The sequence below is a fragment of the Trachypithecus francoisi genome, unplaced genomic scaffold (assembly GCF_009764315.1).
Source record: "Trachypithecus francoisi isolate TF-2019V2 unplaced genomic scaffold, Tfra_2.0 Lachesis_group20, whole genome shotgun sequence".
NCBI classification, from domain to species: domain Eukaryota; kingdom Metazoa; phylum Chordata; class Mammalia; order Primates; family Cercopithecidae; genus Trachypithecus; species Trachypithecus francoisi.
This window is the reverse complement of record NW_022681466.1, coordinates 55,113,862-55,133,051: the sequence shown is the minus strand read 5'-3', so window position 1 is coordinate 55,133,051 and position 19,190 is coordinate 55,113,862. Positions and strand designations below refer to the sequence as shown.

General features: G+C 45.8%; 1 protein-coding gene across 1 annotated transcript; it reads right to left on the bottom strand.

Moving 5' to 3' along the window:
• Window positions 1-887: 887 nt before the first annotated feature.
• On the bottom strand, window positions 888-10,537 carry CRYBA1 (crystallin beta A1). The gene is made up of 7 exons (XM_033185284.1): window positions 10,423-10,537; window positions 7,766-7,936; window positions 6,449-6,513; window positions 5,040-5,158; window positions 3,151-3,292; window positions 1,586-1,728; window positions 888-1,167 (listed from the first exon to the last, which is right to left on the bottom strand). Exons 1-7 carry the CDS (start codon window positions 10,535-10,537, stop codon window positions 1,020-1,022), a joined length of 903 nt encoding a protein of 300 aa, XP_033041175.1. The 3' UTR covers window positions 888-1,019.
• Window positions 10,538-19,190: the final 8,653 nt, after the last annotated feature.

Genomic DNA, 19,190 nt, shown 5'->3' with positions numbered 1-19,190 from the left:
TGCCAACTTCAGCATTATTAGAAAGAGCAGGAGACGGGAAGAAAGGACATGAAAACATTTACCAAAAGTGTCAGTCACTATAGAGATTGATAACATTTAGGTCATATGCTTTATTGTTCTTTGAGATAAGGAATAATTGTCCTTGGCCTGGTAAGTGACTTGCAAGGACACAAAGAGAATGTGGAGTATTATGGAAGCTTAACTAAAAATTCTCATCCAGGCAGGCGCAGTGGCTCAACACCTGTAATCCCTGCACTTTGGAGGCCACAGTAGGTGGACCACTTGAGCCCAAGAGTTCAAGACCAGCCTGGGCAACATAGTGAGACCTCATCTCTACAAAAAGTACAAAAATTAGCCAGGCACAGTGGCAGGCGCCTGTAGCCCAAACTACTCAGGAGGCTGAGGCAGGAGGATCACTTGAGCCCAGGAGATCGACACTGTAGTTAAGCCAGATCACACCACTGCCCTCCAGCCTGGGTGACAGTGAGACCCTGTCTCAACAACAAAAATTCTCATCCACAGGCCGGGCGTGGTGGCTCACACCTGTAATCCCAGCACTTTGGGAGGCCGAGGCGGGAGAATCACCTGAGGTCGGGAGTTTGAGACCAGCCTGACCAACATAGAGAAACCCCGTCTCTACTAAAAATACAGTAATTAGCTGGGTGTGGTGGTGCATGCCTGTAATCCCAGCTACTCGGGAGGCAGAAACAGAATCTCTTGAACCCAGGAGGCGGAGGTTGTGGTAAGCCGAGATAGCGCCATTGCACTCCAGCCTGGGCAACAAGAGTGAAACTCCATCTCAGAAAAAAAAATTCTCATCCACATAGGTGTGATTTGTGTGAAGCACGGTAGTTAATTCAGTCTACAAAGTTGTTTTTTTTTTTTTTAATGATGTTTATTGTGGATTTCAGCAGCTAACATTTGAAAGCAATGTCTGTGAGCAGAACATAAAACTCATTCTAGAGTGTTTAGCAAGGTCTCATGCTTGAGGAATTATCGTACTTGGAGCTTTTAATCAGCTACTGTTGGATTCGGCGAATCGATTGGATCTGGGAAGTCTGGGCATGAGATCCCCACTCTCTCCAATGTTTATAGTCTCCTCCGTGATGGTCACATTCCAAGATATACTGATACCCACGATATCCAGGATATTGGTAGCAAACCCAGCTGGGAAATTCAAAGTACATTTCATTATTAAAACTAATTAGGAATCTGGTTAACATCCCAAAATCTGAGCCTCTTTCCTCAACTTAATGGTATGGGATGCTTTTAGTCTTAGAAAAACATAGCCATCCTAAATGTGTCAGGCACTATTTGTAAGCATAATACGGCTACAGCTAGTTGATTAGCCTTAATCATCAAAAGAGGTATAAGTAGTCAACATAAATTCTTCCATAGAGGCATGTCTGGGGGAGATAAATCTGCAACCTTAAGTGGTAGTTAGTATAAAGAACTTGTGATTAAAAATTATGTATAACTAGAATGTGACATCTATACCAATACATATGAAATCTGATTAAAACAACCATCGATGCAACTTCAGGAGTTACTTTGAAGTGTATTCCAATCCTGTTTTTGTACTTACGCCCCACTTTGTATCTTCATGGAGCCGACTTCGTTGTTGGGCCAACCCATGGCTTGCAAGGAGGGATAGTCGTCAGAGATCTCCCACTGGCGTCCAATAAAGTTTTCCTTCTCAAAGATGGTCATCTTAGACTCCTTATGATTCTGTAATTCATAAATCGTTTTAAAATGTTCAGTACTAGTGCTATGGCTATCATTCACGTTTTTCAAAATTGAAACACTTTTTTGGATTACACAAGGAAGCACATGATACTTTATTTTAAAAAGATTAAGGCAACATATATGAGAAAAAAGTTACCCATAATTTTATTTATTCCAATTTAAATGCCATAACATTTGGAATGTACAAATAACTGATATACTGTTTTGGAACAATGAAGAGGATTTGACAGTGGGAAAAAGTACAAAATGCAGCCAACCAAGGGATGAATACTCACTAATGTGAAAAAAGATCTCACAAATTAATACAAAAAGCAAGCCCAAATATGTATGTATGTGCTTGCGTGTGTATGTGTGTTGTTGGAAATAACCCGTATGTCCAGTAGGGGACATGAATACTACACAAGCATTAAAAAGGCAGAGACCAACCTGTATGAACTTCAAAAATGGACAAAACTGTTTGATGATAGAAAGTGGTAGGGGAGCAATTGAGTGGAAAGGGACACCAGGGAACTATGATGGAATGTTCTTTATATGGTTAGGGTGTCGGTAACATGGATCTATATGTTTTTCAAAACTCATGAGAATATGCACTTAGGATCTGTGCATTTTACTGTATGTCAGTTATACCTTAGGGTGGAAAAATGAAATGTTTTTAAAAGATTGAAATAATTTCCAGATAGGGAACTATTTGTTTGGATTAGAGCTGTTTCGGTTAACTTCTCCATCAGTTGAATTTTGGCAAGACTTTGAACCGAGGTGAGATTATTAACCAAAATCACAAGAAACTCACATAAGGACTGAATATTTGGAAAGGTTCTAGCCCAACCTAACTCCTAATACAGGGATCATTTTTCAACACACCCTGAAGATCATCCTGCTTTCTGCTTGAACTCTTTCCAAAGACCAGAAACATCCCAGCCTGATGCATTATTAATACTTAAGTGTTCAGAACAAGAAGATGATTATCAATCAATGTAGATAGATAATGGAAGACTTGCCTATTTTTTAGTCATTCCCACTTACTGAAAGGTTACTTCAGCATTTCCCTGTTTCTGCAGTAAAATGTTGCACAGATTGACATTTAGATGGCCTAGGATTTGCTTTTTACTACAGGGTAAAGACTCACTCATTTACTAGTGTTTCACAGGTTTACTGGGCTCTTGAGTATCCACTTATTGCCACCTGTAAGGCCCTTAGTTTTAACTTAAGGGAAATACCACCTGGTGGAGAAAAATCAAATAGCAGGCTTAGAGGAGAAAGTGATGTTTTCTCTTTTTTTTTTACTTTTGTCTTTTTTCCTGCCACATTCAGCATAACTGATGAGAAATAGCATGAACGTCCGTCTGTCCACACCCTCTTGTCCCATCCCTCATATGCACAGAAGTGGAAATTTCAGAGACTCACAGCTGAACAGATGGGGCGGAAGGACATGAGACGCTCAATGTGGTAGGCATTACTCCCACTCCAGGCATCCCAGCGAGGGTATTCTCCTCTCTCCAGGATAAACTGTTGCCCACAGAAGCTGGTATGCTCATAACCAATCCAGCTGCCAAAGACATGTAGTGTTTGTTCATGGTGTTCAAAGTCTATATGGCCTTGGGGAGAAGGCATCTTTCGTTTTAGATAAGTTAATAGTGGGGTAAGATACCAAGCCAATCCCAGTAGAGCTGTACAAAGTAATTTATCACAAGAGGTGAGGAATGAGTTGACAGGTATACTAAGCAGGTTTATAAATGTAATATTTGTTTTGGGATTATCACTGAAAAGTTCTGTCTACTTCACTGGTCTGAGTGAAGTGTATTAGCAAAGCCAATCTAAAATTGTATTTCCTGGCTGGGTGTGGTGGCTCACTGTAGTCTCAACACTTCAGGAGGCCAAGGCAAGCAGATCGCTTGAGCCCATGAGTTGGAGACCAGCCTGGGAAACATGGCAAAACCCCATCTACGAAACTCAAAAATTAGCCAGGCATGGTGACACACTACTGCAGTCCCAGTTATTCAGGGGGCTGAGGGTTGAGCCTTGGAGGTGGAGGCTGCAGTAAGCCATGATTGTGCCACTGCACTCCAGCCTGGGCAACAGAGTAACACTTTGTCTCAAAAAAAAAAAAAAAAAATTTTTTTTTTTTTCTTTTTCTCCATACCTGGTTCAGAATCTGGTGACTGACTATTGCAAGCTTGTCCAACCTGTGGCCCAAGGGCTGCATGCAACTCAGGACAGCTTTGAACGCAGCCCAACACAAGTTTGTAAACTTTCTCAAAACATTTTGAGTTTTGGTTGTTGTTGTTAGCTCATCAGCTATCGTTATTGTATTTTATATGTGGCCCAAGACAATTCTTTCAGTGTGGCCTAGGGAAGCCAAAAGATTAGACACCCCTGGACTATTGCTTTGGCTCAAGCCAAACCTGTTGACTTATTCTTAAGAAAGCACAGGGATGAACAAGCAACTGATGGATTACTAGTCTCTTTTTTCCTGTGACTTGCAAGTTCTTTCTCCTAGTGCCCCATACTTATACTTAAAACTTGAAACACTCAGTTCAGTTTTTCACAATTGGGTCTCAGTGATGACACCTTAGTGTTACTTCTTTCAAAGGACTGAAGAGCTTAATTTTGGTGGCAAGCAACTTGTGGAAGCCTATCCACATGCAAGGCCAGTTCTGCCTAGTCAAGGGCGAGTCTTTTCCTTAGGTATTTTCAGGCTAATGATAAAGGCCTCAACTACTCTGCCAAGAGTCAGAGGACAAAAATGAGAGGGTCTCCCTCACCAAGATTAACCATCAACAAGAAACTGCCTGAAAGATGAATCCGGAGCTAATATGTCTCTGGAGTCATGGGGTTGAGGTGCTTTTTTTTTTTCATAAAGAAATTAGCTAACAGTGTCTGCTCTGGGACATGCAGGAGGAGAGTTAGCCACAGAGGCAGCCACTTGACATTTTCTTCTTTACCAATTTTCTGCAGGCAAGAAAAACTCAAGGGTCTTGTGGCTGTTCTGAGGGCACCCTAGGTAGCAGCCTGTGAACTCCAGAAGCAAAAATGTGATTACTGCCACTGCCCCATCCCATTGTATGTATTTCTTTATCCAGCCCCTGAAATCTAGTACCAGGCCACTAAGAACCTCATGTTCCTTCTAGCTTTGGCTTACTAAATTATGCATGTAGTGATTTCTTTCGAGGCCTCTCTCTGAGAAATGACTAGAGCCTAGGGGGACATCCTTCTTCCCCTATCCCCACTCTATGGTCCCATGTCTGAAAGGACTTGAAATAAGGGACTGTGGTTCTGCAGAGGTCCATACTCACGCGCCACATTCCACCTTGAGGGACCGGACATTATCAAAACTGCGCTCAGAGACATTTGGACAGGAGCTGGTGAACTCCATCCTCTTGCCCTGAAAGTTCTCCTGATCATAGATGGTTATCTGAAATGAGATTGAATGGCACAAGAGAGCTAGAACCTGGTACATCAGGAAAAACAGAGGCCCAGGTCAACAGCTTAACTTGTGTCTGACTCTGTGCTTTCTGTTACCAGCTGTAGCCTGGGACGCCTGATGAGGTCTCTTCCAGTGTAGACAGGGCAGGAAGGGGTCTGAATTAACGCCACTGGTTGGTGTTCATTTGCCCAGAGTAGGGATGATGTGGAGGGAGGATTGGTTTATTGTAGAAATGGTCTGCCAAGGATAATAGCTAGACCAATGGACAGGCCAAGGACTTATGGGCTCCCATTCCACCACAGTTCCTTGATAAGCATGGCCCAGAGGCCAGGATTCTGGGAGTCCCAGGAGTTCCTTACAGATTCTTAGCTTCTCCAGCCACACCCCCATAGAAACCTAGGGTGTAAAGGAGAGTTATGGTTGGCCGGGCGCGGTGGCTCAAGCCTGTAATCCCAGCACTTTGGGAGGCCGAGACGGGCGGATCACGAGGTCAGGAGATCGAGACCATCCTGGCTAACATGGTGAAACCCCATCTCTACTAAAAAAAAAACAAAAAAAAACTAGCCGGGCGAGGTGGCGGGCGCCTGTAGTCCCAGCTACTTGGGAGGCTGAGGCAGGAGAATGGTATAAACCTGGGAGGCGGAGCTTGCAGTGAGCTGAGATCTGGCCACTGCCCTCCAGCCCGGGCAACAGAGCGAGACTCCGTCTCAAAAAAAAAAAAGAGTTATGGTCAACCTTTTTGCACTTTGAACTAAAATCTGGCTTGTGGACCTGGCCAGAGGACCACTCCCAAAGCTGTAAGTTGGCCTCAGAGTTGACCCAATGAAGAGAATGGGGAGTGTTGGAGAGAGGCCAGTGAGAGGCCTGAGGATCAGCCACTTCGGCCAATGGTTAAAGCCAGCCTCAGGCTGGGAGGCTGAGTCCTGTAATTGATTTGGGATCTAGTAGTAAATCTCTTTATGGGCCCTCATTTTCTCCATGGATATAATCATTGCTGGGCTGCTGTATTTTAAGATGACTTTAGTGGGAAGGAGAGAGGAGTTAGGAAACTAGGTATTATCTCCCACCCATCATTGGCGTCCAGAGTCATCCTTCCTTTGTCCAACAGGACATCCTGAGAGATCCTTCCTTCGACAGCACTGGAGCTTTTGTGGACCTTTCCCCTACAAACTGGGTTTTTTCTGGTCAGTCACTGCTTCATGGATGAGCACAGGCTTGGGGCCTGCTCTGTGCAGCATCTCACCCCTGCCCTGTTGGATGTGATGGGGGTGGGCTTACCTTCCATGGCCCCAGGGACCCCTGCGTAGGGTTGGTCTGAGCCATCTTCGTGGTTGGAAGGGTTTCTGGAAGACAGAGCACACATAAATGAGGTGGCCTCTGGGGAGGAGGGTGAGGGTGAGGGAATGCCTCGAAAGGTAAAGGAGACTTGAAGTCTGCAAGACAGACTTTGGTTGGAATTCTGGCTCTGCCGCTCACTAGCTGTGCCTCGGGATTTTTTGTTGTTGTTGTTGCTGTTTTGAGACAGGGTCTTGCTCTGTCATCCAGGCTAGAGTGCAGTGGCACAATCTCACTTCACTGCAACCTCTGCCTCCTAGGCTCAGGCGATCCTCCTGCCTCAGCTTCCCATGTAGCTGGGACTACAGCAATGCATCACCATGCCCGGCTAGTTTTTGTATTTTTGGTAGAAAGGAGGGTTTCACCATGTTCGCCAGGCTGGTCTCGAACTCCTGACCTCAAGTGATCCACCCACCTCGGCCTCCCAAAATGGTGGGATTATAGGCGTGAGCCACCGCACCCAGACTGAGCCTCAGTTTTTCCATTGGTAAAGCTTCAACATGCAGAGTTATTGTAAGGATCAGAAACAATAGGATGGGCATGGTGGTTCACGCCTGTAATCCCAGCACTTTGGGAGGCTGAGGCGGGTGGATTACCTGAGGTCAGGAGTTTGAGACCAGCCTGGCCGATGTGGTGAAACCCCGTCTCTACTAAAAATACAAAAATTAGCCGGGTATGATGGCACACACCTGTAGTCCCAGCTACTCGGGAGGCTAAGGCAGGAGAATCACTTGAACCCAGGAGGCGGAGGTTGCAGTGAGCTGAGATCTCGCCACTGCACTCCAACTTGGGCAACAGAGTGAGACTCCATCTCAAAAAAAAAAAAAAAAAAAGGATCAGAAACAATAATGCAGGTAAAGTACTGACAAGCATTGTAACCCTGTCCTCTCATTTGCTTTCAGGTGACAGTATTGCCTCTGTCCGCAATATAAACTCTTTGGTAACCACCTAGGCCAGACCCCTCATGTGACTGGCCAAACAGCCAGCCACGCCAGGATCCCAAGCCCCAAACTCCCTCGTAACCCTTCACAGTCTCATCCTTATCTGGCTCCTTTCGCTTTTCTTTCTTTCCTTTTTTAGACGGAGTATTTTTGTATTTTTAGTAGAGACGGGGTTTCACTATGTTAGTCAAGCTGGTCTGGAACTCCTGACTTCAGGTGATCCGCCCACCTCGGCCTCCCAAAGTACTGAGATTACAGGCGTGAGCCACCGTGCCCGGCCATTCCTTTCTGCTTTTCTATCTCCTAGGTCCTACCCAACCTTGACCTTGCCTCCTCAGAGGCTTTCCTGCTTTCTCCAGCCCACAGCCACTTGCCTTCTTTCTTGATTTCTGGCACTCATCACAGTACCAATCTGTGTTCTGGTTGGATGTCCTGGTGAGCACCTCAATGGCAAGACCTGGGTCTTCTAGGGGATTGGTATAGCATCGTGCTGAGCACATGTGGGGATGAGGGATTGGGGGACATTGAAAAAGACTAATTGAAGGAAAGTGAAGAAGAAAAGAGTTACAATAGTTAACACTCAACAATGGCTATCTACATGTCCGGCCCTGTTTTAAATGCTTTACATGCATTCGCGCATTTAATCTTCACACAAAGCCTATGAATTAAGAATTATCATTATCCCCATTTTACAAGTGAGGATACTGAGGCTCATAGAGGTTAGGTAGACAGTAAAGATGGTAGGATGAGTTTGAAAAAAGGAACAACAGAGCAAGAAAGGAAGGAAAAGAGCGGGGAGGAAGGGAAGAAGGAAGACAGGCAGGTGTGTATTAGGTTTCTTGACTTAGGACAGATATTCATGGCCCTCCATCTGGCTGGTATCAGGCCCAGGAATGATGCGTGTAAACTCTGTAATATATCTTTCCATTCTGAATCTCTGAATAAGCAACATTTCCCAGGTCCTGCCCCCATACTTTCTCCCTGCTCATTTCTTGGGGGCTCATGTCCACCCCCCAGCCTTGGTTGCTAGGGCAGTGGTTATTGCTATATAAGTGACTCCTCTTGGGATGACAAGAGAAGGCTACCTTCCGCCAGAGTTCCCCAGTCTTCTCCAGCCACCCTAGAAGGCTCTGCACACTAGACAGGAGAACTGGGCCCTCTCCTGGGCATGTCTCTGCAGGGCAAGGAGAGGAAGGGCAAGGGCACCCTGAGGGCCTTACTCACCCAGCTCCTGCTGCACAGTCTGGGTCTCCATCTGGTGCCACTTGCTCTGTGGCCCCCCTCTTTATAGCCCTGCGGCCTCTGGCCTCTGGCCCTGTCAGCACTCTGCTCTCCCTCTGCCTTTGTTCCCCCTGATCCCCAGAGCTTTGGTGGCTCAGCTTGCTGGGCAGGCATCCCTTGGGCCTTTGTTTAAACCAGGGATACAGAAATCCAGAGAGGCCCCTCTGTTGTGGGCATGGCTGGCTGCTGCAGGCCTTGGCTGCTCTAGTCTTTCTTAATCTTAGAGCAGCTAGGGGGTGAGGACAGAGGTCTCTGCCATGAGTATTTGTCTCTTGTCCTTCTCCAGGTTCCTCACACCACCTTAGGATCTTCCTAAGACCCTGGGAGACCCCATGTCATATCAAACACATCAAAATGTACCTCACTTCCATACAGGATATGCATTTCTTGTTGTATAAAAATGTGAAAGAGCCGGGCGCGGTGGCTCAAGCCTGTAATCCCAGCACTTTGGGAGGCCGAGACGGGCGGATCACGAGGTCAGGAGATCAAGACCATCCTGGCTAACATGGTGAAACCCCGTCTCTACTAAAAAATACAAAATAGCCGGGCGAAGCGGCGGGCGCCTGTAGTCCCAGCTACTCGGGAGGCTGAGGCAGGAGAATGGCATAAACCCGGGAGGCGGAGCTTGCAGTGAGCTGAGATCCGGCCACTGCACTCCAGCCTGGGCGACAGAGCGAGACTCTGTCTCAAAAAAAAAAAAAAAAAAAAAAAATGTGAAAGAATTATTATAATTCTGAACTCTATTGAGAAAAAATGGTTTGTTGTATTCTTGGGAATCTTTTTTATGCTGTATTTATATATAACTATGTAAGAGTTGACTTCAACTGTAGTTGACTAGCAGACATGAGTCTCTCTGTAGCTATTAAAAATTCCTTTTACTTTTGTAATTTTCTTTTTTTTTTTTTTTTTTTTTGAGACGGAGTCTCGCTCTGCCGCCCAGGCTGGAGTGCAGTGGCTGGATCTCAGCTCACTGCAAGCTCCGCCTCCCGGCTTCACGCCATTCTCCTGCCTCAGCCTCCCGAGTAGCTGGGACTACAGGCGCCCGCCACGTCGCCCGGCTAGTTTTTTGTATTTTTAGTAGAGATGGGGTTTCACTATGTTAGCCAGGATGGTCTCGATCTCCTGACCTCGTGATCCGCCCGTCTCGGCCTCCCAAAGTGCTGGGATTACAGGCTTGAGCCACCGCGCCCGGCCTACTTCTGTAATTTTCTTTTAAAATTTTGGAGCTATAACTTTTGGGGTTTTTAAAAAAGAATTAAACCATTTATTGAATAACTCCTATATATTAGACATGTGTTAAATGCTTTACTTGAAAGGTTTGAATTAAATACTTTTCCACAAGAAAAGAAAGAAATACTTTTCCACAGCCACAACAGTGCTATTTTCATCTCTGTTTTCCAGATGAAGAAACTAAGACAGAGAACAATCAAGTGACTTGCCTAAGGTCACGATATTTATAATGGCAGAGCCCAGACTCAAACCCAGTTCTAACCAACACCAAAGTCACTGCCCTGCACTGGCCCTCCCTCAGAAGTAATGCATAAATGGCCCAAAAAATTCCTGGAGAGGCAAGAGACCTCCCTGGCTAGAACTGCAATTCTGAATATAAACACTGAGCATATAATGGATGCAACTTTATCTGTTTCAAAAGGGGAAGGAGCCTAGAAATGAAGCAATTTTTCCTCCTCATATTACCTTGACTGCCTGTCCCTTTGTCTTTAATGTTAATTCCTTTCACCATTCTGCTCCCAAACAGGACAGGTCCCATGTCAGTTCCAGGAGGAAAGGGCTCTTTCAGCCTGCAGGCCATCGTTGGGCAGCAGTAGGAAGGGGAAGAAGGCAACCCTCTGAATACCTCCTCTGGACTCACCATCTAGATGTGAAGGGTTCACCTGCTCCATCTCAGGTTCCCAGGGGCCTTCCTGTGAAGTTGTCTAGGCAAGTGGTGATAGGGACCTAAATGTCCTTGCTTCTCCCCTCTAGCTCACCCAGGCCAGGGGCGAGAATTCCTGCCATCCATGCCTTCAAAACCAATTTTTTTTTTTTGTATTTTTGAGACAGAGTGTTGCTCTGTTGCCCAGGCTGTAGTGCAGTGGTGCGATCTTGCTCACTGCAACCTCTGCCCCCCAGGTTCAGGTGATTCTCCTGCCTCAGTCTCCTGAGTAACTGGGATTACAGGTACCCACCACCATGCCCGGCTAATTTTTTTGCAGTTTTAGTAGAGACAGGGTTTCACCGTGTTGGCCAGGCTGGTCATGAACTCCTGACCTCAAGTGATCTGCCCACCTCAGCCTCCCAAAGTGCTGGGATTACAGGCGTGAGCCACCACGTCCAGCCAGTTTTGAAGTTTTACTGTATTGTTTTAGGTCTTTAGAAATCTCACAGGCCCAAGTTACTATGTGTATAGTACCTTAAAGGGTAAAATGACTTCTCCCCAGAAACTTCAGGACACTTGATGAAGGTTAGGCAGGGGAATCATGGGCCTCCCCAGGGGCCCTGAAGAGGCAGATGTGTTCTTCAAGCATCACAGATATTGTGAGAAGCAAGAGGCTGCAATGGATGTGGAGGTCTTTGAGCCAGGCAGATGTGGGTTCAAATCCCAGTTTCCCGGCTGGGAGATTTGAACAAGTCACTCACACTCTCTCAACTTCAAAAATAGAGAGAATATCTGCCTGATACATTGTAGGCTTATGATTCCTTACCCTACTCTCTTTCTAATGACAGATACTATTGAAAATTTCATAGCAGCTTGGAGAGAAGAAGAAAGTTCTCCCATTTCCTCTGCAGCCCCCGACTCAAGTTTCATCAGTGCTCCCTTTTCTTTCAGAACCAGAAATAAAGGGGTGAGGTCTGGTATGTATTCAAGTATTTGCAGATTTGGGCAGAACGTTCGAGACCAGGGGTGTCCAATGTTTTGGCTTCCCTGGGGCACATTAGAAGAAGAATTATCTTGGCCCACACATAAAATATACTAACACTAACGATAACTGATGAGCTAAAAAAAAAAAATTGCAAAAAAAAAAATCTCATAATGTTTTAAGAAAGTTTATTAATTTGTGTTAGGATGCTTTCAAAACTGTCCTGGGCCACCTACCACCTACAGGCTGCCAGTTGGACAAACTTGCTCTTAGACATGTAAGTCTGATGCTAAGCATGGCACATCGCCCCAAGGATGTTTCTGATGCCTTGATTAACTCGTGATGTCTGGACGGATGTCTGGCAGGGGACAGAGTTGCTTTTGGTATCATAGCATGCTCTGGCCACCTGGTGGCTGTGCAAGGGCTTAAAGCACTAGCTGTCTATGGTTGGTGATTCTTCTTTCCTTTCCCTTCCCTTCTTCTTTCCTTTCCTCTCCAGAATTAGGGTCTTCAGGAAACACTCATTTAGTCATTTTTTCAATCATCCACTCTTAGGCTGGCTTAGGCCCTCCCGGTGTGTCCTCATGGCATCCCGTGCTTTTCCAATTACACAAGGTCACATTGATCATGCTGCAGAAATTGCTTTAGGAACTAGAAGTACTGGTTTCCAAGGGTTCGGGGGAACTGAGGCACTTGGGGCTCAGATAAAGGACAAGACTTTTCATAATATATTTTTCTGTAATCTTTAAATTTTGAACATTGAGAACATATTTTCTATTAAAACAAAGTGATTTAAAACAATAAAACATTGTTTACCTGTCTAATTCTTCCACTAGGCTCCATGCTGTATAAGGGCAGGGGCTTCATCTGTCTAGTTCACTGGGTTTTTTGTTTGTTTGTTTCTCTTTTTTTTTTAATTGAGACAGGGTCTCACTCTATTGCCCAGGCTAGAGTGCAGTGGCACAATCATGGCTCGCTGCAACCTCCACCTCCCAGGCTCAAGCAATCCTCCCACCTCAGTCTCCCAGGTAGCTAAGATGATAGGTGTGTGCCATCATGCTCAGCTAATTTTTGTATTTGTTTGTAGAGACATGGTTTTGCCGTGTTGCCCAGGCAGGTCTCGAACTCCTGGACTCAAGGGATTCACTGGCCTCAGCCTCCCAAAGTGCTGGGATTACAAGTGTGAGACACTGCACCCTGCCTGATTCATTGCTATGTCTTTGACTCTAAGCATAACTTCTAGCTCAATAAGTATATTTTGAATGAATGAATGAATGAATGAATGGGTTTTATGATTTTGGTGGCATAGTCCTTATTGTTAGGAGCACCCAGCTGAGTTTGGCCTTCTCACCCCAACCACAACTGGCCTGCTTGTGCTTCACACACTCTCAGCATTGTAATATGGGGGCTTTCCATCCTACTGAATTGCTAGTACATGGAGACCAAGTTAGCTAATTTTTAATTTTTGCAGAGAAGCAGGGCTTTTATGTTTGATTGAAAAGCCCAAATGCACATGCACAGAACTATAGTGGGGGTCGGGTGGGAATCAGGATTATTGTGCAAACAATTTACAAATATCCATCAAACATTCGTGGAGTCCTAAGTCCTCATCTGGCCTCAACCCACTTTTCTCAATCACCTTAAGTCCCGAAAGATTGAGGATTCACAGCTGTCCAGTACTGACCACAAAGCCTTCCAAATATCAACTCAGTATAGTTTTTAACAGAGTTCTAGAGGATTCCCTCTCTGACATTGTCTGGCACTGCTGCTTCCCTTGCTGCAGCCCCCAGCCCCAACTCTTTCCAGGAAAGTTAAAGCAGAGCCACTCAAGGAGTGGGAATGAAGGGATCAACCAGCTTGGAATCCCTTCTCCCAGGCTGGGTTTGGGTCTCTCCTGCTAATCCTTATTAATAATAACTACAGCTTACTGAGCACTGACTGCAAAACCAGACAGTGCCTTTGTAATCCTTACCACAATGCCGTGAAGTAGATAATAATAATAATAATAATACCCATTTTATAGACGAGCTAACTGAGGTTCTGAGAGGCCAGGAAAGTTCTGGGCCAGGGAACCTAGCAGGGACTTCAGTACATGTCTATCTGACTGCAAAGCCCATCTTCTTTCTTCCTGGCACGAAGTAGGATGATAATATCTACCTTAACCACTGCCATCAGAGGAAGGGAAATCAAGGGGTTTAGGGCAATGCTAGGTACTCAGAACTCATCACCATATGGTAATTGCATTACTGATTGTGCCAAGTCAGATACCATCTTTTGCCAGATTCTCATAGAGACAAGTGGGAGCAAGCAGCACAGATTTTTTTTTTTTTTTTTTTTTTTTTTGAGACAGAGTCTCGCTCTGTCGTCCAGGCTGGAGTGCAGTGGCCGGATCTCAGCTCACTGCAAGCTCCGCCTCCCGGGTTCACGCCATTCTCCTGCCTCAGCCTCCTGAGTAGCTGGGACTACAGGCGCCTGCCACCGTGCCCGGCTAATTTTTTGTATTTTTAGTAAAGACGGGGTTTCACTGTGGTCTTGATCTCCTGACCTTGCAGCACAGATTTTAGGAAAAAAAAAAAAAAACAGATAAAAAATGTTTCCTTTGAATTTGGAAAATTCACTCCACTTTTCTTGTTTTCCAATATTTTTCTTTATTAAATTTTAGCAGCGTATTTTGTCAGTCTAGTTTTCTAAAGGGCATGGATCTATTGGGGACACAGATTGCAAACTGTGTTCTCAGCCTACACACTCATTGCACAACTGAGTGAGAAAACTAGCTGTCCAGAGGGGTGCGCTGTTAGATTTTGGGGTGATATCTGACATTAAGAGGACCTTGACAGCTCCCCAAATGCAACCTGGGCAGTTCGAACCTTGGGCTTCTCGACACCAGGGCTACATGCCAAGCATTGTAGATGCTCAATGGAATTTTGTGGATGGCTTGGACTCCCTGGCCTTGCTTCTAGGCCAGGGGAGAGGGAGTGAGGTCATGGGGCCAGGGAAGCCCTTGGACTCAGCACTTTGTGGTAAGTGCACAATGGAGTTGGCCAGGCGGCTGAGCAGCACTTTTGTTGTGTGGGAATAAGCAGGATGGGTACAAAGCAAAGGGCCCAGTCAGCGTTCAGCATGCACCCACCTCCCCGATGAGGGGCTGCTGCTGCAGGATCTTGTTTTTTTGCACTGTGCCTTTATACCTCTTTAAACAGGCAGGGGAGCCAGGGCCTGGCTGGGCCTGAAAAGCCAGTAGAGCAGGCACTGGGGGAGAACTTGCCTCCATTTCTTTCGGAACCCTTTCTGAGGTCATCCATTCCTCTGCTTCCAGGCATAAAAGGATGCCAACCTGCTAGGAGAGCTGTTGTCCTAAGGGCCCAGCCTCCACAGCCTGCTTGTTCTGTGTGTAAATGACTCAGAGCGTCTCAATTCAACTCAGTCTAAGTTAACTTCTCAATACTGCAGCTTTAGTCACTTCCTCTCAACTAGAACCCCTAGAAACAGATAGAGAAGTAGATACAAGGATGGGACTTGTCCTATTGTGTGACACTCAGCCCACTCTCTCCACTGTAGCTAAGCAGTCCAACTCTGTCTGATTCAGGATTGCTAGATTGAGCAAGTAAAAATATAGGATACTAAGTTAAATGTGAATTTCAGGTAAATAACGGCTTTTCTTTTAGTATCAGTAGATCGCAAACATTTTTTCTGCTAAAAATTATTTGTTGTTTATCTGAAAGTCAACTTTAATTGGGTATCCTGCTTTTTATCCGTCAACCCTAGTCTTATCTTGCTTTTGTCTGGAGCACCCCATGATCCCCCTCTGCCAATCTGCTTCTCTTTTGTCCTTTGGAGAAGACAGTGTAAAGAGTCACCACCTGCAGGAAATCTTCCCTGGCTTACCCAGGCTGACCAGCCAACCACAGCATCCTATAACAAAGAGGAGAAAGGAAGAAAACCAATATGTTTTCAAGTCTTTTTCCAAATGTTGTCTAGTTTAGTCCTCCCAAATAACCCTGGGAGATATGCCTAACTAGCTCCATTTTCCAATGCAGAAAACAGACTCAGAGAACTTATGTTATCAACCTGAGGCCACATAGCTAGGAAGTGGCAGAGCCACATTACAAACTCAATTCTCTTTGTTTCAAAAATCTGTATTTTTTTTATCATGTTGCTTATAGGTATCCCTCTTCCTCTTGACTTGTGTGAACAACAGAGTAGCCAGAAAAGTAACTTTATTCTCATCTCCTCGGCCCCTTTATTTAGTTATTTTTCTGGTGGGGCTAGTTTATCTTCTTTGCCTTGGATGTATATTTGGATGGACTCATGGCTTTTCTGGATACTTATTAGTAATAAAAAGTTAGATTGTTACCTATTATTATTATATTATTATTATTATTATTTGAGACGGTCTTGCTCTGTCACCCAGGCTGGAGTGCAATGGCGTGATCTCAGCTCACTGCAATCTCCTCCTCCTGGGTTCAAGCGATTCTCCTGCCTCAGTCTCCCAAGTAGCTGGGACTACAGGCATCCACCACTACGCCCGGCTAATTTTTGTATTTTTAGTAGAGATAGGTTTCACCATGTTGGCCAGGCTGGTTTCAAACTCCTGACCTCAGGTGATCCACCCGCCTTGGCCTCCCAGAGTGCTGGGATTACTGGCGTGAGCCACCGCACCCGGCCTATTTTATTTTTTTGAGACCGACCCTCACTCTATCACCCAGGCTGGAGTGCAGTGGTGTGATCTTGGCTCACTGCAACCTCCACCTCCCGGGTTCAAGTGATTCTTGTGCCTCAACCTCCCAATTAGCTGGAGTTACAGGCACCCACCATCACGCCTGGCTAATTTTTGTATTTTTTGGTAGAGATGGGGTTTCGCCATGCTGGCCAGGTTGGCCTCAAATTCCTGGCCTCAGGTGATCTGCCTGCCTCGGCCTCCCAGAGTGCTGGGAGTATAGGCATGAGCCACCTCGACTGGGCCTAGATGATTACTTTAAATCACTAAAAAAGACAATCTCAATGTTAAATGCGAATGTTCAGTGTATGGTGGTAGCAACCAAAACTTCAATCTCCATTCAAAAGTAAGTCGTCTGTTTGTAATCCCAGACAGGACATGCTTTAGGCAGAAACCCTGGACCCACGCAAAGTGAACCCTTTTTTCTTTCTCCCACTGTTTCACTGGTTTCTGACCCTTCCAGAAGCGGAAGGAACAAGAGAGGAAGAGGGCAGAAAATGTCTTACTTGACTGGTCGTGTGGTTAGATGGCTTCACACTCTCTGTAGCTGGCAACTCTTCACAGCTGTCAGTCTTGTGGGCATTTAATGGTTCTTGGGAGAGCCCGCCACTTGCAGTAACTTTGATCTAGGTCTATGCATCTCCACTCTGGCTACCTGTTCCTTCTACGGCTCCTAGGCACCTGCTGGTCACCTACAGTGTCATTCTGCTAAGGACACATCAGTCCTCCAGGTCTAAGTCGCTACAGCCCCATTCCAGCTCCCTCTCAGGCATGACCTCCCTCTTATCCATGGGAAGCACTCACACATGCTTTGCCATGGCCAGTTCTGGCAAGTGGGCTTGTTCTTACTCAATCAGCCTCCTTTGCTTGGCCTCATCCCTCAGCAGTTGCCCAGCCTAACTTCTGACCTTTAGATTCTAAACTGCAGGCGATACATCTTAAGCTTTCAGAGTGGGCCCCTCGTAGCCTTCTCCTTTGCCTTGCAGTGAAGCTTCTTCACCCCTTCCCCTGAACGGCAGTGGGATTCACAACACAGCTGCCTCCCAAAATTTTCTTTCTGCCTCTGTCTCCAATTTCTCCAGCTCTTTTATATTCTTGGTATAAGTAGAAAGTGTTGGGCCGGGCGCGGTGGCTCAAGCCTGTAATCCCAGCACTTTGGGAGGCCGAGACGGGCGGATCACGAGGTCAGGAGATCGAGACCACCCTGGCTAACACGGTGAAACCCCGTCTCTACTAAAAAATACAAAAAACTAGCCGGGCGACGTGGCGGGCGCCTGTAGTCCCAGCTGCTTGGGAGGCTGAGGCAGGAGAATGGCGTAAACCCAGGAGGCGGAGCTTGCAGTGAGCTGAGACCCGGCCACTGCACTCCAGCCTGGGCGGCAGAGCGAGACTCCGTCTCAAAAAAGAAAAAAAAAAACAAAAGAAAGTGTAGGCCACGCACTATGGCTCATGCCTGTAATCACAGCACTTTGGGAGGCCAAGGCCGGTCAATCACTTGAGGTCAGGAGTTGGAGACCTGCCTGGCCAACATGGTGAAACGTTGTTTCTACTAAAAATACAAAAATTAGCCAGGGTGTGGTGGTATGTACCTGTAATCCTAGCTACTGGGGAGGCTGAGGCAAGAGAATGACTTGAATCTGGGAGCGGAGGTTGCAGTGAGATGAGATTGCGCCACTGCATTCCAGCCTGGGTGACAGAGTGGACTGTGTATCAAAAAAAAAAAAAGAAAAAAAGAAATTTCTGCATAATGGTCTGTTGCACAACTCACTACTTTGGTTTTTAATATCTACCACTTTGGTGACTCAGCTGATTTTTCTTTTTTGTTCTTTTTTAGAGACAGGACCTTGCTATCTCGCCCAGGTTGAAGTGCAGTGGTGCGATCATGGCTCATTGCAGCCTTGAACTCTTGGGCTCAAGCGATCCTCTCACCTTAACCTCCTGAGCAGCTAAGAATACAGGTGTGCACCACTATGCCTGAGTAATTAAAAAAAAATATTTGTGAGACAGGATCTCACTGTGATGCCCAGGCTGGTCTTGAACTCCTGGTTTCAAGTGATCCTCATGCCTTGGCTTCCCAAAGTGCTGGGATTACAGGTGTGAGCCACCATGCCCAGCCTGAAATTTCCACAGTAACATCCTGCTCCTTGTGTATGTTCCTTCACACTGTCTTCAAGCTGCTTAACGCCTAGACTCCCTTTGCTCCCAGCAGGTGACATTATAACCTATTTTATCAGGCATAGATTTCCTCAGCTTTCTGCCCCTGGAAGCTGCAATACCTGCAGGAGTATCTATTACCACACTCACCTCACCTCTTTATCTCCAGCCCCAGATGATCAGCACTTCCTGTCCTGAATTATATACCCTCTTACCATCTGAGGAACTTCTTTTAATCAATAGCCCCCTTTTATCTAGTATTTTAAAAAGCAACTCCTATAGTTTGTTAGAAAATTATGTATAACCTAAGAGGTCATATTTTCTTGCGTAATAAATATTTAGTGCATCAAAGGTATATAATACGTGTGTGTGTGTGTGTGTGTGTGTGTATATATATATATTTTTTTTTTTTTTTGATTTCTGAGATGGAGTTTTGCTCTTTTTGCCCAGGCTGGAGTGCAATGGCAGGATCTCAGTTCACTGCAACCTCTGCCTCCTGGGTTCAAGCAATTCTCTTGCCTCAGCCTCCCTAGTAGCTGGGATTACAGGCGTCCACCACCATGCCCAGCTAATTTTTGTATTTTTAGTAGGGACAGGGTTTCACCATGTTGGCCAGACTAGTCTCAAACTCCTGACCTTAAGTGATCTTCCACCAGCCTCAGCCTCCCACAGTGTTGGGATTACAGGTGTGAGCCACCACACCTGGCCTACATATTTTTTTAAAACCCAGCAGC

What these genes read in the sequence shown, in the direction of transcription:
- CRYBA1 (XM_033185284.1), bottom strand. Translation starts at nt 10,537, where the DNA reads ATGGCCTGCAGGCTGAAAGAGCCCTTTCCTCCTGGAACTGACATGGGA. An exon ending in TCTGAGGAGGCAAGGTCAAG is followed by an intron (nt 6,514 to 7,765) that starts GTTGGGTAGGAC and finishes TCTGTCTTCCAG; the next exon opens with AAACCCTTCCAACCACGAAG. An exon ending in ATGAAGATACAAAGTGGGGC is followed by an intron (nt 1,168 to 1,585) that starts GTAAGTACAAAA and finishes TGAATTTCCCAG; the next exon opens with CTGGGTTTGCTACCAATATC.